General features: G+C 47.0%; 3 protein-coding genes across 3 annotated transcripts in view; 2 read left to right on the top strand and 1 right to left on the bottom strand.

Moving 5' to 3' along the window:
- The window catches only part of LOC140418987 (uncharacterized), a 384,502-nt gene that overhangs the window by 73,435 nt on the left and 287,039 nt on the right, over positions 1-24,028 (top strand). The gene's annotated exons all lie outside the window — the stretch shown is intronic.
- LOC140417804 (uncharacterized) overlaps positions 1-24,028 on the bottom strand; it is a 100,328-nt gene that overhangs the window by 28,228 nt on the left and 48,072 nt on the right. Inside the window, exons 4-6 of the mRNA XM_072501259.1 lie at positions 21,936-22,021; positions 21,359-21,482; positions 8,070-9,406 (exon numbers count right to left, since the gene is read on the bottom strand). Coding sequence (XP_072357360.1) covers positions 8,070-9,406; positions 21,359-21,482; positions 21,936-22,021 — 1,547 coding nt within the window. The remainder of the gene's footprint in view (positions 1-8,069; positions 9,407-21,358; positions 21,483-21,935; positions 22,022-24,028) is intronic.
- Positions 2,022-3,281, top strand: LOC140418993 (uncharacterized). The gene has a single exon (XM_072502700.1). The coding sequence runs from the start codon at positions 2,138-2,140 to the stop codon at positions 3,110-3,112; it is 975 nt and encodes a 324-aa protein (XP_072358801.1). The 5' UTR covers positions 2,022-2,137; the 3' UTR covers positions 3,113-3,281.

Here is a 24,028-nt window from a genome sequence, read left to right as displayed (position 1 = left end):
TCCCCTCCAAGATACTCCTGACTTGGAAATATATTAATGTTCCTTCACTGTCGCTGGGTCAAAATGCTGGATGCAGCCTCATCCTCAAGTTACCGAACAGACTTTCTCCTGTCAATATAGAGCAGCAGGATTGGACTGTGGTTTGTTTATTGCTCATCTTCAGGTAATACAGTTTCGGAGTGATTTAAATTTAAAACAAGCTTTTCAGACATGATGGTCTATTCATACATAAATTAGATGCTATAATGCTATAGGGCACAAACTGCATCCAAATAGGGCTGATTTACATCAGAAATAAATATTGGAATGAACATGGGTCCGGCATGGATGTGATTAACAGCAGCAATAACTGCAGAATCAAAAACAGTTAGGTGGGGTTACAGGAATAGGGTGGAGGCATGAGCTTAAGTAGATGTTCTTTCCAAGGGCCGGTGCAGACTCAATGGGCCGAATGGCCTTCTGCACTGTAACTTCTATGATATGATATGATAAGGTGGAGTTGAACTCGTGTCTCTAGCGCACTGTGCCACCCCACATCTGTGGACACTAAGTGGCAATTTAGCATAGCCGATCCACTTAACCTGCACATATTTGGATTGTGGGAGCAAACCAGAGCACCTAGAGGAAACGCACGCAGACATGGGGAGAAAGTGTAAACAAACTCCCAAGGCTGGAATTGAACTTGAGTCTCTGATGCTGTGCCACCGAAGTACTTCACTCAGCCACCCCACATTTTGAGTTTACATTTGACTGGAGCTATTGGATTCTGCTGTCGTGTTGGAAAACTTTAGGGCATTTGAAATTCTCCACCAATTCCTACTCCATCTTTCTGATGGATAATGAAGGGTCTGTGCACATTGCCCCCCAATATCCACATCACAGCAAAAAAGATCACGAGTCACTAATTAGGATTTTCGATGGGGCTGTATTTACCCAGCATTCCCGCGGTAGTGAATGTTCCCCCATTCACATCAGAGGAATATGCTGCGCAGGTGCAGTAGTGACCAGTATGGGAGCATGCGCAGAGCGAGTAATGGGATGAGGAGAGTCGCTCATTTGTCGACTCTGCAGCGGGAAGGATGCGGAAACTCTGACGGAACGATGGAGCCGGATCTGGAGAGGGAGGGTTTCTAAACACCTGGTGAGGGCCTCAAATCCAGAATCAGACTCTGCAAGTCCCGCGATTCCAGCTCCGGGTCTTTATTTCCCCCAGACCGGGACAACACGTTTTAAAATCCATGCCCCGCTCTCGGGCTGCACCGGATATTCGCCGCCCAGAGGAGTCTTTGGGCCATATATTTATATTCATTGAGAGGTCGCAGTCTCCGTCTCGTTACCTGAAGGAACTGCTTCGCCATTTGGTTTGCACTTTAACCCCACGCTGCTAATCACTGCCCAGTGTGGAGGGGGCTGGGTAAGTCAGAGGATCTGCTCTTGGGCCTGGTTAAAGCAGCAGCCTGTAGATCGGCAGGGGGTAACTCCGGCTGTCGGCCCCTCTTCTGTGGTCTTGTCAATCCCCGGGTTGTCCTGGAGAGGGAGCGTGCGGTGTCTACCGGAACACTTGAGACCTTCCACACTGGCGGCCACCTCAGGGTGCAGAATGTCCCATAGACACTGGAAACAACATTCTGGTGTAGTTGAGAAGGAGGTTTGATTGGACCACAAGTTTGGGGAAACAAGAGAAAAACCCATAGAAACTGGAATTGTTTGTTCTGAATTTCTATCCTGTACTAATGGTAACACTGACACTGTCAATGTCTTTTACAGGGTAGAAGAGGACGTTGATTTGCAGATGGGAAACTCAGACCAAATATCACATCAAGATCTGACAGAGTCACTTAATTCATCAGGACCTGAATATCATCGGTCCTTTAATGTGGAAGGAGAAATGTTTGTTGGTTCTGTCAGTGGGAAAAAATTTCAAACATCAGTGTGACTGGAAAAGCACCGAGACCCACACAACACACACCCGAGTGAGAGTGTTCCAGTGAACTGAATGTGGAAAGACTTTAACCAGTTACACAACCTGAAAAAACAGCACATCATTCATAACGGGGAGAAACTGTACACGTGTTCTGTGTGTGGACGAGGCTTCAATTGATCATCCAGTCTGGAGAGACACCAGGACTCGTACACAATGGAGAAACCGTGGAAATGTGGGGATTGTGGGAAGGGATTCAATTACCCATCCCTGCTGGAAATGCATCGACGCAGTCACACTGGAGAGAGGCCATTCACCTGCTCTGTGTGTGGTAAGGGATTCATTCAGTCATCCCACCTGCTGACACATCAGCAAGTTCACATTGATGAGAGGCTGTTTAACCAGTCAGACTGTGATAAGAACTCTAAAAGCTCCGAGGACCTGGTCAAGCACCAGGTTGTTCGCACTGAGAGACAGTTCAGTTGCTCTCACTGTGGGAAGCTATTCAAACGATCACAGAATCTCATTGAACACGAACGCACTCACACTGGGGAGAGACCATTCACCTGCTCTGTGTGTGGGAAAGGATTCACACGATCATCCCACCTCGCTACTCACAGACTGGTTCACAGTGATAACAGACCTTTCAAATGTACTGAATGCGAGAAGAGTTATAAAACCACAAGTGATCTGCTGATACACCAGCGGGTTCACAACGAGGAGAGGCCGTTCAGATGTACAGTGTGTGGGAAGGGATTTACTCAGTTATCTGGCCTCCAGAAACACCAGCGAGTTCACACTGGGGAGAGGTCATTCACCTGCTCCTTATGTGGAAAGGGATTCATTTATTTAACCAGCCTCCGATCACACCAACTTGTTCACTCGGATAAGAAACCTTTCAAATGTTCTGAATGTGAGAAGAGCTTTAAAACCACAAGTGTTCTGCTGAGACATCAGCGAGTTCACACTGGGGAGAGGCCGTTCACCTGCTCTGACTGTGGGAAGGGTTTCACCCGCTCATCCCACCTGCTGACACATCAGCACACGCACACCGGGGAGAGACCGTTCACCTTCTCTGAGTGTGAGAAGGGATTTACTCGCACAGCTCATCTGACACAGCAACAGGTTGATAAATGTCTGCAGGGTTTGGATTCTGCTGTTATTGCTGCTGTTAATCACATCCAGCACTGAACCATGTTCATTCAGACTTGGAGTTTGTTTTTGCTGATGTTAATAATCCCTATAACTGGGCTGGAGTTTAATCTTCTGAATATATGTCAAGTGAATTAATATTGTTTCAGACACACTTTTGAAACCTTCATTTCACCAGGATAAGAAGAGATTAATTGGTGTCCTGTTACTGGCTGCTGCATTTTTGTGACCTTTCCTCCTTTCTAACTTGAGATTATTTCAGTTCTTGCACCTTCAGTTACTCTCACAACCGTGTCCCAGCTCCCCATCACTTCCCGTGTGTCTGTCATAGCTTTGGCATCCAGGGGAAGTATTGGTAACAAACCCAGGATCACTAAACACAAAACCCAGTCATTTGTACTGGGGATCTGGTCAAGCACCAGGTTGTTCGCACTGAGGGGCAGTTAAGTTGTTCTCACTGTGGGAAGCTGTTTAAACGATCACAGAATCTCATTGAACATGAACGCACTCACACTGGGAGGAGTCACATGAAGGTGGTCAGTACAAATGATACAAGGACATCCAAAAAAAGGATCCTTACAAACTTCTGCACTGCGGACCACCTAGAATCATATCAAATCTCTGGGAAAAGACTGCAGTCGACCAGCCATGTGGAGGCAGCACTGAAATTAGTTCAGTTTGTTTCAATTTGTACTGATGTGCTTGTCTCCCAATCACTGAGGACAGTGATGTTTGTGGAGCCTCCTCCTCCTGTGATTTGTTTAATTATTCACCACCATGGAGATGTAGCAGGACTGCAGCTTTGATCTGAACCGCTATGTGTGAGATCGCTTAACCCTGCCAAGAGCATGCTGCTTCTGCTGTTTAACACGTTTATAGTCTCCTGTTATAGGGTCACCAGATTGGAATCTGTTTCAGGGAAACCTGGTGCTGCTCCTGACATGTTCTTCCCCACTCCATGTTGAACCAGAGTTGGTCCCTTGGCTTGATGGTAATGGTAGAGTGAGGGATATGCTGGCCTATGAGCTTACAGATTGTGTTTAAGTATTGTGCTGCTGGTGGCTCACAGCACCTCATGAATGCCCAGTTTTGATCTAGATCTGTCCTGAATCTATCCCATTTAGCACAGTGATGGACAGGACAATGGAGGCTATATTTTATATTCCAGCCCCCTTACAGAAAAGCCTTCCTAATTACTTGCCGTTCCTGCTTGTTACCTTTCTGGGATTATTTTAGGACACCCAGTCCACTCTGTCCAGCAGCATTCTGCACTCTCTCCATTTAAATAATGTTCTGGTTTTTCTATTGCTGTCAAATGGGCATCCTCACATTTTCCCACATTTACTCCATCTGCTAAAGTTAATGTCCACTCACTTGAACATATCTGACCCTTTTCAGACTCTTTGTATCCTCCTTAAACAACTTGCCTTCCTACCTATCCCTGTATCAACAAGTTTGGCACAAACACAGTTGGTTCTTTCATTCACATCATTGATATAGGTTGGAAATAGTTGAGGCCCCGGCACTGATCCCTGCAACACTCCATTAGGTACAGTTTGCTAACCTGAAAATAGACAAGGATGCGCAGTGGTCCCAATATAATCATGGACAGATGAATCAGCGACCAGTAGGTTGGTGAGGATGAGGTCGAGTGTGTTTATCCTTCTTGGTTCCCTCACTACCTGCCGCATGCCCAGTCCAGCAGCGAGAGCTCCTCCAGGACTCAGACAGCTCAGTGGTGGTACCAAGCGAGTCTTGGTGATGGGCATTCCCCCACCCACAGTACCTTGAATGCCCACCCCATCCCTCCCCCCCACCTCCTCAGTGCTTATTCCAAGTAATGTTCAACCTGGAGGAGTATTGATTCGGTGGCTGAAGGAGGGCAGTAATCGGCATGAGATTTCCTTGCCCATGTTTGACCCAACACCATGAGATTTCATGGGGCTCAGCATCAATGTTGAGGACACCCAGGACCATCTCTCACACTGTATACGTCCGTGCTGCTATCTCTACTCTGGTCTGACCTACTGGTGGGACAGGACATTTTGACAGGAAGAATAAAAGAGAAGCACATTATCTAAATCGTGAGAGAGTGCAGAGCTCTTCAGTTGCAGAGGAATCTGGGTATCACAGAATCTACGGCATGGAGACAGGACCTTCGGCCCAAACTGGTCCATGCCAGCCCATCTAAGCTAACCCCATTTGGCCCATATCCCTCTAAATCTTCCTGATCCATGTATACACCTTTTCAATGTTGTCAATGTCCCTGCCTCAACCACTTCCTCCGGTAGCGGATTCCACATACGTACCACCCTATTAAAAAGTTGCTCCTCAGATTCCCATTAATTCTTTCCCCTCTTAACTTAAAGCTATGCCCTCTAGTTCTCGATTCCCCAACCCTGAAAAAATGACTGTGCATTCACCCTGTCCATGCCTCTCATGATCTTATACACCTCTATGAGATCACCCCTCAGTCTCCTACGCTTCAAAGAAAAAGGTCCTGGCCTGTCCAATCCCTCCCTGTAACTCAGTCCCTTGAGTCCTCGCAACATCCTTGTAAATTTCTTCTGCACTTTCTCCAGTTTAATAACATCTTTCCTACAGCAAAGCAACCAAAACTGAACCCAATACTCCAGGTGCGACCTCACCAACGTCCTGTACAACTGCAACATAACTTCCCAACTTCTATACTCAATGCCCTGACTGATGAAGGCCAAAAGCCTTCTTCACTGCCCTATCTACCTGTGACTCCACCTTTAGAGAACCGTGCACCTGAACTCCAAGATCCCTCTGTTCCATGATACTCCCTCAGGCCCTACCATTCACTGTGAAAGTCCTACCTTGATTTGACTTTCCGAAATGCAACTCCTCACACTTACTGTATTGAACTCCATTTGCCATTTCTCGGCCCACTTCCCCAGCTGATCAAGATCCTGCTGCAATTTCTGATAACCTTCCTCACTGTCTACAATATCACCTATTTTAGTGTCATCTGCAAACTTACTGATCATACCTTGTACATTCTCATCCAAATCGTTGATATAGATAAGCAGATACAGCTTAATTGGGAAAGCTAACAGAATGTTGCCCTTTATTGTGAGGGGAAAGTTGATTACATAAATAGGGAGGTTGTGCTTCAGTTATCCAGAGCACGAGTGGGATGATAGCTCCAATACCGAGTATGGTATTGGTCTCCTTATTTAAGGAAGGATGGAAGGGTGTTGGAGGCAGTTCAGAGAAGGTTTACCAGACTAATACCAGGACTGGGTGGGTTGTCTTCTCAGGAAAGATTGGGATTGTATCCCCTGGGGTTTAGAAGAGTAAGAGGCAACTTGATTGAAACATATAAGATCCTGAGGGGTATTGACAGGGTGGGTGTGGAGAGGATACATCCTGTTGTTGGAGAATCCAGAACTAGGGGTCACAGTTTAAAAATAAACTGTCGCTCATTTAAAACGGAGATGAGGAGATTTTTTTCTCTCTGAGGATCGTGCGTCTCTTCCTCAAAGGGCTGTGGAAGCCGAGTCTGCGAATATTTCTAAGGCAGATTTTTGGATTCTTGGTCAGTAAGGTGGTGATAGGTTATCGGGGGCGGCGGGGAGGTAAGCAGGATGCAGGTTTGAGGTTACTATCAGATCAGCCACAATCTGATTAAAGGAGCAGACACTAGGGGCTGAGTGGTCTGTTCCTGCTCCTTGTTTGAATGAGACATCGGCAATAAGGTGTGATCCACTGAGTATGACCATGTCAGCTTGTTACTGACTGGACTGTGGAGCTGTAGGCAAAGCCATGTTTAATAATTAATTTTAGTTTATGTGTAATGGTCAGGTAATTGAATCATAGAATCTCTACAGTGCAGGAGGCCATTCGGCCCATTGAGTCTGCACTGACACTTGGGACGAGCGCCCTACCTAGGCCCACTCTCCCGCCCAATCCCCATTACCCCACCTAACCTTTTGGACACTAAGGGGCAATTTATCATGGCCAATCCACCGAATCGGCACGTCTTTGGACTGTGGGAGGAAACCAGAGCACCCGGAGAAAATCCATGCAGGCATGGGGAGAATATCGAACCGTCACACAGACAGCCTTCTGCCTCTCTCCCTTCTTAAACAGCATTGTGACATTCGCCATTTTCCAGTCCTCTGGGACCCTTCCTGCCTCCAGTGATTCCTGAAAGATCACCACCAATGCCTTGACAATCTCCTCCGCTATCTCTTTTAGAACCCTGGAGTGTAGTCAATCTGGTCCAGATGTGTTCTATTGAAGTATTAACCTGAGAAATTGTAATGTAAAACAATACAGAGTCTAATGTCACAATAACTAAGACGGAGCCCTGTAATATAAATGGAAACATGGTCTTCAGTAGTAATAACAAAGACTGGGCCTGGTAAACTAAATATGTTTCATGTAGTAATTAATAAGGTCAGAATTTTTTTTTTTAATGATCTGCAATTACAGTTAGAATTTCATTTTAAAATGCTGAAAAATAAATCGTGAAAATAATTAGTTATAATTATGGAATACATTTGCAAACAGTAATGGGTTTGCACACAATTAGAGATCTTAGTTTTATGTGAAAAGTACCAGGAGACAAGGGTTCAGTTATGTGGAGCGATGAGAGATTTGTGGAATCATTCAACACAAAACAAGACCATTCGACCCATCATATCCGTGTTGTCTCTTTGAAATAGTTCTCCAGTTAATCCCACTCCAGGGCACTTTTCCTACACCTCTAATTTTGCCACTTTGAGTATGTATCCAATTGCTTTTTGAACGTAATTATTGAAAGTAGTGACCCAGTCAGGCAGTGCACACCAACCAGATCAAAACTTCTGCCTGAAATAAACACCTCCTCATCCGGCCTTTTGCTCCTTTGCAGATGATCTGAAATCTGATCATCCTCTGGTTCTTGCTGTTTGGAAGTTTCTCCCCATCCACTCCATCAAAACCCTTCATGACCTAAACACCTCAATTCAATCTCGCCTGGATCTACTGCCATTTCTCCCAGATGGTTTGTCCAATAAGGTGCAGCTTCAATGTGTCATTGCTGATGTAGTTCTCCCGCTCCGACAAGGGGATCAGATCTTTGATCTGGGCATTCCCCGAGTGCGGAACTTCGAGTGTCTTCATATCATTCACAAACCACACGACATTGACACATCGGTAAAGCAGAATGTTCAGCTTGTGAGAATGTGTCTTACCAGCTGGGTCACAATTGCTCACCGAGGCAGAGAGAGTGGAAAAGTCATCGTCCTGCCGAACATTCTCAGAACGCGGGTGATTGACCTTTGGCCGCTGGATTAACGTCCTTTGACCTTTTGGGGAAAAGGTAACATACCATTGAGTCTTCAGTTTGAAATTGCTGCTCGATAATGATGACGGAATAGATTGTTTCCCCATCATGCCATATCCTTTGATGTCCCAGGCGTGGCTGAAACCTTCTGACGTATACAGCCTCATGGTAAATGGGATGGTGGTAATATCATGGTGTTGGCTGATGGCATCTGTGGGGAAAAGGTGCACTTGGTAGACCAGCAAACTTTCCTGAGGCAGGTAGCTGGAGATTGTCGCGGGCAGGCTTCCTCTGGCTTGGAGATCATACAGTTTCTCTGGGGGCAACATAGGGTAGCGAATGTGGTGCAGCATTTCCTCAGTATGGGCAGGATGCAGGGACAGCCAACTTACCAGGGCTTGGAAAAGGACCACTTCATCTTCGTCAACCAGGTCAGACCTTTGGAAGAGAGCAGAGAGTTGGTGGGGTTCCATCAATAACCAGTCTGGGGACTTTCTGATGGTGCCAATGTTCCAGGCTATAGACCGGAAGCATTTCTCTTCCAGTTGGGTCAGGCCAATCAGCTTGGCATATCTCTGCCATGTGATGGCACGGTTGGAGGAGCCCAGGGCAGCCACATTGGCCAACAATAACTGCTGGCAGCTTTCTCTCAGCTCCTGGACGTTGTACTTTTCTGACAGAAGGTGAAGGGGAAGCACATTCACGGTGCTGAGGGTGACATTCCCGTTGTAGAGATACCTCAGGAAATGCTGGAAGTGATACAGGCACTCCTCTTCCTCAGTGAGGTGGACAGTCTGGTCTTTAATATCCGACCAATGCTCAGTGTCCAACAGGGTCCTGAAGACATCACTGCGCACAACCAGGATGAACTTGTGGGCGTTCAGTGTGAGCGTTTTGTTCACAATCAGTTTGATGTCGCTGAAATCCTCCTTGTTGAACAGGGCACAGAGGGCATTCACGAAGCTGGTCTGCTGATCGAGACTCTCCAATGGCCCAGTGACATCCATCATCTGTCTGTGAAGTTCAGCACTAACTAACTAGGAGCAAGGAGACAGTGAGCAGGGATAATGGATACAAATGGCGAGCAGAATGTGACTAACGGAGCCTCTTTACCCCAGCCTTCACCCAGGGAGCTGTACTGGGGTCTCAGACACTCACTACATTTCTGAACAAGTTGGGTGAAAGACTTTTTAAAATACATTTGGAATACCCAATTCTTTTTTTTCCAATTAAGGGGCAATTTCGCATGTCCAAATCACCTACCCCGCACATCCTTTTGGGTTATGGGGGTGAAACCCACGCAGACACAGGGAGAATGGGCAAGCTTTACACGGACAGTGACCCGGGACTGTGACTGAACCCGGGTCCTTGGTGCCATGAGACAGCAGTGCTAATCACTGCGCCACCGTGCTGCCTCTGTTCTAAGTTTGTTGATCACACTATGATGGCATAAAAATAAGTAATGTAGATGGGATAAGAAGGGGTGGCGCAGTGGTTAGCACTGCTGCATACTGCAGTGAGGACCCGGGTTCGATCCCGGGTCACTGTCTGTGTGGAGTTTGCACATTCTCCCCGTGTCTGCATGGGTCTCACCCCCACAATATAAAGATGTGCAGGGCAGGTGGATTGGCCATGCTAAATTGCCCCTTCATTGGACAAAAAGAATTGGGTAATCTAAATTTATAAAAAGATAGTAAATGGTATCAGAAGCTGGGAGAAAGTTACAAAGGTGCATTGTGACAGTTTAAGGGATTGGACCAAACTTTCCATTCTGAATGCTGGGAAGCGAGGAGCGGATAAGCAGAAAAATGTAAGCATCCAAATCTGCTCGACAGATAGAAAAATAATGTAACAAGAATATGGATTGTTGGCCTTTACCTGGGGGGAACTGGACTACAAATAGGTTGACCTTATGTTTCAATGATAGAGAGATCTGGTTCCATCCACCTGGAGGCTGTGCTCAGTCCAACGCATCACAACACAGGAAGAATATGTATTGGCCTTGGAGGGTGCAGCACAGATTCACGGGAATGATTAGAATAAAAGTTCAGACTCACTGAAGAAGAGGCATCAATCTCTCCTTCTGTACAAGGTATCATTTCAATCTTCCTGTTTGATATAGGATTGATTCTCTGTCTGTCTCTCGGATGTGCTTTGTCACAACCTCTCTATCCCTCTATCATTGCCTCTTTGGTTGTCTTTTTCTCCGTCACAGAATTTACATTGCAGAAGGCAATTCGGCCCAGAGTCTGTACATAAGAACATAAGAACTAGGAGCAGGAGTAGGCCATCTGGTCCCTCGAGCCTGCTCCGCCATTCAATGAGATTATGGCTGATCTTTTGTGGACTCAGCTCCACTCTCCGGCCCGAACACCATAAACCTTAATCCCTTTATTCTTCAAAAAACTATGTATCTTTATCTTAAAAACATTTAGTGAAGGAGCCTCAACTGCTTCACTGGGCAAGGAATTCCATAGATTCACAACCCTTTGGGTGAAGAAGTTCCTCCTAAACTCAGTCCTAGTACTGGCCTTGGAAAGAGCACCGTACTTAAGCCCAGGCTGCCACCCTATCCCTGTAACCCCACCTAACCTTTTGGATATGAAGTGACAATTTATCATGGCCAATCACCTAACCTGCACATGTTTGGACTGTGGGAGGAAACCGGAGCACCCGGAGGAAACGCACGCAGACACGGGGAGAAAGTGCAAACTCCACACAGACAGTCACCTGAGGCCCTGTAGCTGTGCGGCAGCAGTGCTAACCACTGTGCCGCCCTCCATACCTGCCTGGCTATGTCTCTCTCCCTTTCCTGTCTCTCCAACTCTCTGTATCTCTCTATCCCGGTCTCTTCCACTATCTCTGCTTCTCCTACTCCATACCTGTATTGCAGTAAGATGCTACAGTAAAGTCAGAGTTCTCACCACTGATTTAAACGTTTGAACGAACGACACTCTACTGGAGCAGGCAGGAATCTTTAGCTCCTTACTTTCACTTCCTGGTTCTGACGCGATTTCTCAGTGATCGGGAACAATAAATTCCACCAATCCCACACAGGAGCCACCAACATAAAACCCTCAAAAACAAACTTAAAGACAGAAAGAAAAACTCCCGAGGGACATCACAGGTATGCAATATCAGACAAAACAAAATGTTTACCAAGCCAAAAGGGAGGTAAGAGCAGAATCTGGATCAGTGAAGTGGGTTTAACACCCAGCTCTCCCTCAACATCACTTCTCTTGACCCTCTCCACTGACTCCAAAATCTCACACTCGGTTCTGACACCCAATTGGAAAAATGAATAATTCATATATAGATATATAATTGCATTAGAAGCAGTTCAGAGATGGTTCACTGGACTAATTTCTCAGCTGAAGGGCTTATCTTATGATGAAAGGTTGAACAAGTTGGGCTTGAACCCACTGGGGTTTATGAGAGACAATCTTACAAAAACATGGAAGATGCTGAGGGGACTCGATAGGGTAGTTATCTGGAGGCAGTTTCCTTTTACGGGGAAGATTAAAATTAGTGGACATTTCAGAGAGCTCCCTCTTAAAACAAGATGTGGAGATGCCGACGTTGGACCGGGGTGGGCACCGTAAGAAGTCTTACAACACCAGGTTAAAGTCCAACAGGTTTGTTTCAAATCATTAGCTTTCTGAGCACAGCTCCTTCCACAGGTGAATGAAGAGGTGGGTTCCACAAACACATATATAGACAAAGTCAATGATGCAAGATGATACTTTGAATGGGAGTCTTGGCAAGGAATTAAGTCTTTACAGGTCCAGATGGCACAACAGGAGAGAGGTATAATCACAGGTTAAAGAGGTGTGAATTGTCTCAAGCCAGGACAGTTGATAGGATTTCGCAAGCCCAGGCCAGATGGTGGGGGTGAATGTAATGCAACATTAATCCAAGGTCCCGGTTGAGACCGTACTCATGCATGCGGAACTTGGCTATCAGTTTCTGATCGGCGATTCTGCGTTGTCACGCATCCTGAAGGCCGTCTCGGAGAACACTTACCCGAAGATCAGAGGCTGAATGCCCTTGACTGCTGAAGTGTTCCCCGACTGGAAGGGAACATTCCTGCCTGGCGAGTGTCACGCAATGTCCGTTCATCTGTTGTCACAACCTCTGTAAGACATGTCAGATCATTGACATGGATACCCCATTACACGCGAGAACACCACCCACCAGGTACAGGGCACATTCTTGTGCGACTCGGCCAACGTTGTCCACCTCATACGCTGTAGGAAAGGATGTCTCGAGGCGTGGTACATTGGCAAGACCATCGAAAAAGTCTCTATAATCGGTGTGACTGCCTTGGTGTCTCAGCAGGTTGGATGAACAAGTGAATCCCTTCCCACACACAGAGCAGGTGACCGAATCTCTCCATTGTGAACTCCATTGATAAATCTCTGAATCCCTTCCCACACAGGCAGCAGATGAATGGCCTCACCCCATTGTGAATGCGCTTGTGTGTCTGTAAGTGGGATGACTGAGTGAATCCTTTCCCACACCCAGTGCAGGTGAATGGCTTCTCCCCACTGTGAACTCGCTGGTGTCTCTGCAGGTTGGATGAATCACCAAATCCTTTCCCACACACTGGGCAGGTGAATGGTTTCTCCCCGGTGTGAACTCTCTGATGTCTCAGTAGATCGTACGACATTCTAAATCTCTTTGTGCAGTGACAGCAGCTGAACGGTCTCTCCTCAGTGTGAATGTCTGCATGATGGTCCATCAGTGCAGGGTTTAGAAAGCAACTCCCACAGTCAGAGCATTTAAAATGTGTCTCATTGCTTTGGGTGCCTTGTCGTTGCAACAGACTAGACGACTGAGTTAATCCCTTTCCACACATGGAGCAGGTGAATGGTCTCTCCCCAGTGTGATCGTGACGGTGTCTCACCAGGCTCGATAACTGAGTGAATCCCTTCCCAGACTCGGAGCAGGTGAATGGTCTCTCCCCAGTGTGAATGTGATGGTGTCTCACCAGGCTCGATAACTGAGTGAATCCCTTCCCAGAATCGGAGCAGGTGAATGGTCTCTCCCCAGTGTGATCGTGACGGTGTCTCACCAGGCTCGATAACTGAGTGAATCCCTTCCCACACACCGAGCAGGTGAACGGTCTCTCCCCGGTGTGAATGTGACGGTGTCTCACCAGGCTCGATAACTGAGTGAATCCCTTCCCAGACTCGGAGCAGGTGAATGGTCTCTCCCCAGTGTGAATGTGACGGTGTCTCACCAGGCTCGATAACTGAGTGAATCCCTTCCCACACTCCGAGCAGGTGAACGGTCTCTTCCCGGTGTGAATGTGTTGGTGTTTCAGCAGGTGGAATGAGCGAAGGAATCCCTTCCCACACTCGGAGCAGGTGAACAACCCCTCACCTGTGTGGAATCTCTGGTGATTCCGCAAGGCGGATGACCGAGCGAATCCCTTCCCACACTCAGGGCAGGAGAACGGCCTCTCCCCAGTGTGAACCCGCTGGTGTGTCAGCAGGTTGTATGAATCACTGAATCCCTTCCCACACTCAAGGCAGGAGAATGGCCTCTCCCCAGTGTGAACTCGCTGGTGCCTCTGCAGGGTGGATGAATCAATGAATCCTTTCCCACACACTGAGCAGGTGAATGGCTTCTCTCCGCTGTGACTGCGCCGATGGGTTTCCAGCTCACAGGGAGCACGGAATCCCTTCCCACAGTCTCCACATTTCCACGGTTTCTCCATGTCGGTGGCTGTGTCTCCAGGTTGGATAATAAGTTGAAGCCTCGTCACGTGTGAGGTCTCTCCCCGCTGTGAATTGTGAGATGATTTTGAGGCTGTGTAAGTGGTTGAAGCTCTTTCCAGTCAGTAAACTGGAACACTCACTCGGGTGTAGGTTTATCTCGGTGCTTTTCCAGTCACACTGATGTTTCCACAGTCAGTTCACTGGAACACTCACTCGGGTGTGGGTGTATCTCGGGGCTTTTCCAGTCACACTGATGTTTGTAACCCTTTGAAGCAGACAGAACACACAAACATTTCTCATTGTAGATGCAAAAGCCGATGATATTCATGTCCTGATGAATCGAATAACTGTCAGATCTTGTCTTGATGTTTGGTTTGAGATTTCTGTCTGCAAATCCTCACTTCTAATATCCTGTGAAAGGAATTTACAAAATTCATTCGTGAGAACAGGATAGAAATGCAGAACAGACAATTCTAGTTTCTGTGGAACATTCTTTCCTCCCTCAATCTTCAAAATCTTCAAATCTCCAGACCACACGGTCTCCCTCGTTTCCCCCCTGCAATATATACACTCGCAATTCTCCTGAAGGTGCTGATTCAAGCTGATGGACAGATCCATGCTGACTACCTCCTGTCCTAGACTCGGAGATCACAGGAAATGGGAGCAGAAGTAGGCCACTCGCTCCATCAGGACTGCTCTGCCATTCAATAAGGTTATGGGTGAAAAGTTTGCCCCTTTGTCTTCCCTTTTCACCCCAGCAGCCTCCGCATTCAAAGGTTCATCTGCCATTTCTGTCAAATCCAGCACGATGCCACCATGAAACAGATCTACTCACCACCCCAGTCAGCATTCTGCAGGGACCTCTACCTAGATGACACCCTGGTACACTCCTCCATCTCCCTCAACCCCTTACTGCATTTCCTCCAATGCATTCGCAGAAGGTGCAATACCCACCCCACTACTTCCTCCCTGTCCAAGTTTCCAAACTCTCCTCTCAGCTGAAGCAGCGTTTCATTGCACCTCCTTCAATTTAGTCTACTGCATGTGCTGCTCCCAATATGGTCTCCTATACACTGGGGAGACTAAATGCTGACTGGTTGATCTTTGCTCAGTCCACAACCTTCCTGTCAGTTGCCATTTTAACTCACCATCTTGCCTTTGGCCTGCTGCAATGCTCCAGCTGTGCCCAATACAAACTGGAGGAACAACACTGCATCTTCCGATTCGGCGCATTCCAGCCTTCTGGACTCTACATTTAGGTGAACAAATTTAAACTGTGAACCTTCCTTCTGAAAGAGGCCCACTCCCCCCGCCCTATCCCCCATCTAACATTTGAACACCAAAAGCAACTATGCACAGTCAATCCACCTAACCTGCACATCTTTGGACTGTGTGAGAAAACCTACGCAGACACAGGAGAACGTGCAAACTCCACACAGTCACTCGAGCCAGAATTGAATCCGCATCCCTGGCGCTGTGAGGTAGTAGTGCGAACCACATGTGCAATAAATGTCTCTGAGGCAGATTCCTGCAACTCGAGATAAAATATGTCCCTGTCTGGCGGCGGGGCCAACCTCGATCTCCGGGGGTCGCTCCCTGCGCATGCGTCCTTCTTCAGGTTGCCCTCAATAAAGATGGCGCTCGTGCATGCGCCCTCCTGTATATCGCCCAGTTTCAAAAAGGCGGCCATCAATCCGGGCCTTTCACCGGAACCGCGAAAGCTTGGTGCAAACAGCGTACCAGGAGATTCATATTCGGGCTTCGGAGGCTCTACTCAGTGTTTATGAAGCCTTCCAATCCAGGCACCGGCTCCACCGCTCCCTCCTTACCGGGTGATTTCTCAATCTAAATCACTGCTGATTCCAACCCAACTCTCACCTTCAGTAACCAGACTGCGCTTGCTCTGCATCACAATGCCCGGCTGATTGACGGAAGGTCGCGACCAATAGGAAGAGGGGGCTAACACTGCAATGAAGTTATTGTGAAAATCCCCTAGTAGTCACACTCCGGCGCCTGTTCGGGTACACGGAGGGAGAATTCAGAATGTCCAATTCACGTAACAGCATGTCTTTTGGGACTTGTGGGAGGAAACCCACGCAGACACTGGGAGAATGTGCAGACTTCACACAGACAGTGACCCAAGTCGGGAATTAAACCTGGGTCCCTGGCGCTGTGAATCAACAGTGCTAACCACTGTGCTACTGTGCATAACATTGAGAGAGGAAGGTTTGTGTTATTGCTGATGAGAAGCAGCAGCTCCAGTCAGACACGCACATACTATCTATCCATTCTATCTATCGTACACATCAAAACAGAGAAAATAGGAGCAGGAGAAATTCATTCGGTCCATCGAGCCTGCTCCACCATTCAATATGATGATGGCCAAACATCTAACTCAGTAGTTTTGTTCCTGTACCCTTTGATCCCTTTAGCCACAGGAGCTATATCTAATTCCTTCTTGAAAACATACAATGTTCTGGCCTCAACTGCTTCCTGTGGTAGGGAATTCCACACGCTTACCACTCAATGGGTGAAATAATTTTGAAATGTCTCCTCATTTCAGTCCGAAAAGGTTTACCCCGTATTCTTAGACTATGACCTCTGGTTCTTGACACCCCCACCATCGGGAACATCCTTCCTGCGATTACCTAGTCTAGTTCTTTTAGAATTATATAAATTTCTGTGAGATCCCACCTCATTCTTCTAAATTCGAGCAAATTCAATCCTAACTGACTCAATCTCTCCTCATAGTCAGTCCCACCATCCCAGGAATCAGTCTAGTAAATTTTCGCTGCACTCCATTCAAAGAAGCACAGAATAATATAGCAGAGGGCTTTGGCCCATCGAGTCTGCCCCAACACATGAAAAACACCTGACCTGTCTACCTAATTCCATTTGTCAGCACTTGGCCCATAGTCTTGAATGTTATGACATGCCACGTGCTCATCCAGGTACTTTTTAAAGAATGCGAGGCAACCTGCCTCTACCATCCGACCAGGTAGTACATTTCAGACCATCACCACCCTCTGAGTAAAAAAGATTTTCCTCAAGACCCTCTTAGAATCACATCAGAGCAAGAACATCCTTCCTCAGATAAGGAGACCAAAATTGCACACAGTATTCCAGGTGTGGCCTCACCAAGGTCCTGTAGAACTGCAGCAAGAATCTCTGCTCCTAGGTATGAATCCTCTCGCTATGAAGGCAACATACAATTTGCCTTCTTTACTGTCAGCTACACCTGCATGCTTACCTTCAGCGACTGGTGTATGAGGGCACCCAGCACTCATTGCTCATTCTCCTCTCTCAATTTATAGCCATTGCGATCATAATCTGCCTTCCTGTTTTTTGCTACCAAAGTGGATAACCTCACATTTATCCACATTATACTGCATCCGCCATCCATTTGCCCACTCACCCGTTTATTCCTCCTGTTTATTTTAAATGAGTTAGCACCTACCATAAAATGCCACACAATATAACTACCATAGTCATTTTTAATCTGGAAACGTAAAGCTGCCGTTTCACTCTCAGTCAGGGACAGATCCCAGTTTTACACCAACTCTGATTTAACAGCGCGTTTCCAGCATTCACCATTGTTTTTCCTGACTCTGAACACAGGTGTAAAGGAGACTCCTGTTCCGTGTCTCGGAGCTCTGAACCATGGAAGAGAGCGGCTGGAATATATATCTTACACGCCACAGGTTAACCCACATGGGGACTTTGCTGTGGGTGGATGTGAAAGACCAATGTGCCATTTGTCCCTCTCAGTGTGACCCTGAAGGACTGTGTCAAGGCTGAAGTTCTGTTCCTGCCGTGTGATCCTCCCCCAGATTGTCTTTTCTGAACTCCAGACAGGTGATGTTAAAAACTCAGGTAGGAAAGATAAAAACCTGCAACAATATTTTTAAAACAAAGCTGATTTATTTGACATTTATCTGGAATATTAAATTCCAGCCGAGTTTCAGGGATTATTAACATTCGCAAAAGCAAACAGCAACTTTCAGAATGACCATGGTTCATTCCTGGGTATGGTTAACAGCAGCAATTTTTTTTCTTTTTAACAAGTTTTTCCAATTAAGGGGCAATTTAGCAGGGCCAATCCATCTACCCTGCACATCTTTGGGTTGTGGGGGTGAGACCTACGCAGGCATGGGGAGAATGTGAAAACTCCACATCGACAGTGACCCATGGCCACGATCGAACCTGGGTCTGCAGCGCCGTGAGGAAGCAGTGCTAACCACTGCAACACCATGCCACCGTAACAGCAACAATAACAGAGAATACAACCTCTGTAATCACTGTGATTCGCTGGCGTGTCAATAGGTTAAAACACCAGTGAGTCCCTTCCCACATATGGAGCAGGTGAACAGCCTCTCACCAGTGTGAATGTTGTGTGTCAATAGACATGTTTTGCTTTTAAATCCCTGCTCACGCTCAGAATTTTGATAGGTGTGAATAAGTTGACGTTATTGAGGTGGGATGACTGAATCAATCCCTTCCCATACATGGAACAGGTGAATGGTCTCTCTCCAGAGTGAGTGCATTGCTGGACGCGGAGTTCATCTAAACCCAGTCCCACAGAGAGATCCTGAACCCAGTCCCACAGAGAGATCCTGAACCCAGTCCCACAGAGAGATCCTGAACCCAGTCCCACAGTGAGAGATCCTGAACCCAGTCCCACAGAGTGATCCTGAGCCCAATCCCACAGAGAGATCCTGAACCCAGTACCACAGTGAGATCCTGAACCCAGTCCCACAGAGAGATCCTGAACCCAGTCCCACAGAGAGATCCTGAACCCAGTCCCACAGAGAGATCCTGAACCCAGTCCCAGTGAGAGATCCTGAACCCAGTCCCACAGTGAGAGATCCTGAACCCAGTCCCACAGAGATCATGAACCCAGTCCCACAGTGAGATCCTGAACCCAGTCCCACAGGGAGATCCTGAACCCAGTCCCACAGAGAGATCCTGAACAGTCTCCTGTCAGTGTGAACATGTTAGCTCCACAGAAACTTCATCCCTCCCACATCCAGATATTTAAAAGATCTTCCGTCAGTATGAATTTACTAGTGTTTTAATAGGTTGAATTACTCAGTGAATCCCTCCCCACACATGGAGCAGGTGAATGACCTTTCCCCGGTGTGAACTCACTGGTGTTGCTGCAGGATGTACAATCGGCTGAACATCTTCCTGCACTGAGAGCAGATGGAGTGGAACCGGAGTGAATGCACTGGTGAACTATCAGTGAATGTGGGTTTTACAGCTCCTGTCACAGTCTCAGCATTTAAACCCTCTCTCTGCAGTATGAACTCACTGGTGTGTGGGGGGGCTGGATGGAAGGGTTGGTCACAGAGAGATATTTGTCCGAGTTAATTGGTGGAAGTGAGGAAACTAGCAGAGGCAGCTGTTTGGATTGTCTCGCACTTATTGGAGGTGGGGATGGAGGAGACAGGGGAGAGGGAGAACATTTCAAAAGGACCTAACTTGTCTTTGAGATATTAAAAAGATTCAACATGATGTGTGTGAAATAGAAAGTTGACTTTTTTCACTTTTATCCACAATATTAACTACAATAATTTGGCTGGAGTTTATTAACAACAGCAGAAACAGGCCCCAATGAACATGGTTCAGTCCTGGATGTGATTAACAGCAAAGTTCAATCACTGTCGTTACTCGTGAAGTCGCTGGTGTCTCAGCAGGGCGGATGAGTGAGTGAATCTCATCTTACACACAAAGCAGGTGAATGGCCTCTCCCCCGTGTGAACTCGCAGATGTGTCCGCAGATTGGATACGGTAGTGACTCTCTTCCCACACTTGGAGCAGGTGAATGGGCCTGACGCAGTGTGAGTGCGCTGGTGTATCAGCAGGGCAGATGACTGAATGAATCCCTTCCCACACATGGAGCAGGTGAATGGCCTCTCCCCAGTGTGAGTGCGCTGGTGTATCAGCCAGTTTGATAAGATAGTGAATCCCTTTCCACACATGGAGCAGGTGAATGGTTTATCCCCAGAGTGAACTCGCTCATGTGTCAGCAGGTGGAATGAATGAATGAATCCCTTCCCACACTCGGAGCAGGTAAATGGTCTCTCCCCAGTGTGAACTCGCTGGTGTACTGTAAGTTGAGATGACCATCTGAACCTAGTCCCGCAGTGAGAGCACCTGAATGGTCTCTTGTCACTGTGAACACGTTGATGGGACATAAGTTCACTGGAGCTTTTAAAGGACTTCTCACAGTCTGAGCATTTGAAAGGTCTCTCCAGTGTGAGTCCGCTGGTGTTTTAGAAGGTTGTTTGACTTTGTAAATCCTTTCCCACACAAGGGGCATGTAAATGGCCTCTCCCCAGTGTGAGTGCGTTGATGTGCTTCCAGCTCTGATGGGTAATTGAATCCCTTCCCACAGTCCCCACATTTACAGGGTTGCTTCCCTGTGTGACTGGGCTTGTGTCTTGACAGGCCAGAAGAATGGCTGAAACCTCGTCCACACACAGAACACGTGTACGGTTTCTCCCCACTGTGAACGGTGCTTTTCCCTTCTATGTTCAAACTCTGATAATATTCGGAGTATGATAAACTGAACCAGTTCATCAGATCCTGATGTGATGCTTGGTTTGAATTTTCTGGCTGCAAATTGTCCCTTTCTGATACCCTGTGAAATTGATTTAAAACCGAAAATAGAGAGAGAACCCACAGAAACACAAAGGCAGGTTGTGAAATTGAGCTGAATGAATCTGGTCATTTATGGGGCCGGCACTGGAAAAAAGTGACCATGAAAACGGCTGGATTGTCATAAAAACCCAACTGGTTCACTCATGTCCTTCAGGGAACCTGCCACCCGGTCTGGATTTACAGACGATGCTAACCTCATGTCAGAAAGAGAGAGGGGATGAGGTGGGGTGATGGACAGTATATTATATTCTTACAACTCCATCAGATCTTTGATAGAATCACCCAAACTCGGAACCTCCACCCAGAAAAACCAGGACAATAATTTTTAAATTTAGGTACCCAATTCTTTTTTCCCCAAAATGGGCAATTTAGCATGGCCAATCCCCCTGCCCTGTACATCTTTTTGTTGTGGGGGTGAGAGCCACACTTACACGTGGAGAAAGTGCAAACTTCACATGGAGAGTGACCCGGGGCCGGGATTGAACCTGGGTCCTCGGTGCCGTGAGGCAGCAGTGCTAACCACTGCTCCACCCTGCCGCCCAGAACAGGTGTATGTGAAAACTATCACCTCTAAGTTTCCCACAAAGTCACATTCATCCTGACCTGACTGGCATCCAGAATAGAATGAGCAGAAAATTCCTTCAAGTAAATATTGAGAAGATCAAAGCCAATGTCTTCAATCCCTTCCACAAAATCCACTCCCTTCCCATTGACTCCATCCATCTCCCTGGAAACTGAACCAGACAGATCACAACGCCAGTATAATATGTGACCCTGAGATAAGCTTAACCACAATCTACACCATCTCCACTCCAGCTCAAACTGAAACAACAAAGGCTTTCACAAGGGAATTGGACAGGCCCCTGAAGAGATTAGAAGTGCTGGGCTACTAGGGAAGGGTTGGGGAAATCGGACTTTCTGATTTGCTCTTGCAGAGAACCAGCAGGGGCACAATGGGATAAATGGCCTCCTTCTGTATTGTAATCATTCTATTGCAGCATAACATACAAATTAGGAGAAGTGGGTTATTCGGCCCCTCTAGCCTGCTCTGCCATTCAGTAACATCATGGCTGATTGAAGAATAACTACAACTGGACATTTTGCCTACCCACAGTAATCTATCCCGGAGGCCAGGGACCAACCTGCAGACCCAGTACGTCCCCCAATACAAGGGACCAACCTGCACACCCAATACGTCCCCCAATACAATTCAATGTTTAATTGGTCCATCTCTATATCTAGAATAGATTCAGTGACCATTGGCTGCTATAAAATAAAAGCAAAAAACTGTCGTTGCTGAAAATCTCAAATACAAAGAGCAAACACTGGACAAACTCAGCAGGAACTTAATCAAGGATTCAGGAGGGCTAAAAGGTCACGAAAAGTCATTGGCAAACAGGATTAAGGAAAAACACAAGGCTTTTTATACATATATAGAGAGCAAGAGGGTAGCCAGGGAAAGGGTTGACCCACTCAATGACAGGGGAGGGAATCTATGAATGGAGCCAGATGAAATGAGCGACGTACTAAATTAGTACTTTGCATCAGTATTCACCAAATAAATGAAATGAAAATCGCTTATTGTCACAAGTAGGCTTCAAATGAAGTTACTGTGAAAAGCTCCTAGTCGCCACATTCCGGCGCCTGTTCGGGGAGGCTGGTACGGGAATTGAACCATGCTGCTTGCCTGCCTTGGTCTGCTTTCAAAGCCAGCGAATTAGCCCTGTGCTAAACAGCCCCTAGAGAATGACTGGGTGGATGATAAATCTGGGGAAGGGCGTGTAGATATTCTGGGTCACAGTGAGATCAAAAAGGAAAAGATGTTGGGCGCCTTGAAACCATCCAGCTCGATATCTCCCAAGGGCCACATGGGATCTACCCCAGAATACTGAGGGAGGAAATTGCTGGGGTCTTGACAGAAATAGTTGTATCATCACCGGCTACAGGTGAGGTCCCAGAGGACTGGAGCATACCTAATGTTGTTCCTTTGTTCAAGAAGGGTAGCAAGGATAATCCAGGATATTACAGGCTGATGAGCCGCCTTACAACAGTGCTTGGGAAATTATTGGAGAGGATTCTTCGAGACAGGATTTACTCCCATTTGAAAGCAAGTGTACTTGTTAGCGAGAGGCAGCATGGTTTTGTGAATGGGAGGTCGAGTCTCACTAACTGATCATGTTTTTCGAGGAAGTGACGAAGATGATTGATGAGGGTAGGTCAGTGGATGTTGTCTACATGGACCTCAGTAAGGTATTTGACAAGGTCCCTCTTGGTACTCTGGTACAGAAGGTGAAATCACACGGGATCAGAGGTGAGCTGGCAAGATGGATAGAGAACTGGCTAGGTCATAGAAGACAGAGGGTAGCAGGGAAGGGTGCTTTTCTGTTTGGAGGGTTGTGACTAGTGGTGTTCCGCAGGGATCAGTGCTGGGACCTTTGCTGTTTGTAGTATATATAAATGATTTGGAGGAAAATGTAATGGTCTGATTAGTAAGTTTTCGGATGACACAAACGTTGGTGGAATTGCGGATAGCGATGAGGCCTGTCAGAGGATACAGCAGGATTTAGATCGTTTGGAGACTTAGGCGGAGAGGTGGCAGATGGAGTTTGATCCGGACAAATGTAGGGCAGCACGGTAAGACATTGGTCAGCACTGTGGCTTCTCAGCGCCACGGTCCCAGGTTCGATTCCCCGCTGGGTCACTGTCTGTGCAGAGTCTGCACTTTCTTCCTGTGTCTGAATGGGTTTCCTCCGGGTGCTCCGGTTTCCTCCCACAGTCGAGACTTGCAGGTTAGGTGGACTGGACAGGCCAAATTGCCCCTAGTGTCCAAAACTGTTAGATGGGGTTATTGGGTTACAGGGATAGGGTGGAAGTGAGGGCTTAAGTGGGTCGGTGCAGACTCGATGGGCCAAATGGCCTCCTTCTGCACTGTATGTTCCATGTCTATGACTTCCTTACTGTGTACTCAATGCCCCTAATAATAAAGCCTACAATACTTTCTGTTTTATTAACTGCTCTCTCAACAAGCACTGCCATGTCCATTAGCAAATTTAGTTCCAATACAATTTGTTCCATCATCCAAAGATGTGTAGGTTAGGTGGATAGAGGCTGTTTAGCACAGGGCTAAATCGCTGGCTTTGAAAGCAGACCAAGGCAGGCCAGCAGCACGGTTCAATTCCCGTAACAGCCTCCCCGAACAGGCGCCGGAATGTGGTGACTAGGGACTTTTCACAGTAACTTCATTGAAGCGTACTTGTGACAATAAGTGATTTT

The sequence above is a fragment of the Scyliorhinus torazame genome, chromosome 5 (genome assembly GCF_047496885.1).
Source record: "Scyliorhinus torazame isolate Kashiwa2021f chromosome 5, sScyTor2.1, whole genome shotgun sequence".
Lineage (NCBI taxonomy): Eukaryota > Metazoa > Chordata > Chondrichthyes > Carcharhiniformes > Scyliorhinidae > Scyliorhinus > Scyliorhinus torazame.
The sequence above is the reverse complement of the archived record's forward strand: the minus strand, read 5'-3'. Positions and strand labels throughout refer to the sequence as shown.

Coding starts and splice junctions, on each gene's coding strand:
- LOC140418993 (XM_072502700.1), top strand. CDS start 2,138: ATGGAGAAACCGTGGAAATGTGGGGATTGTGGGAAGGGATTCAATTAC.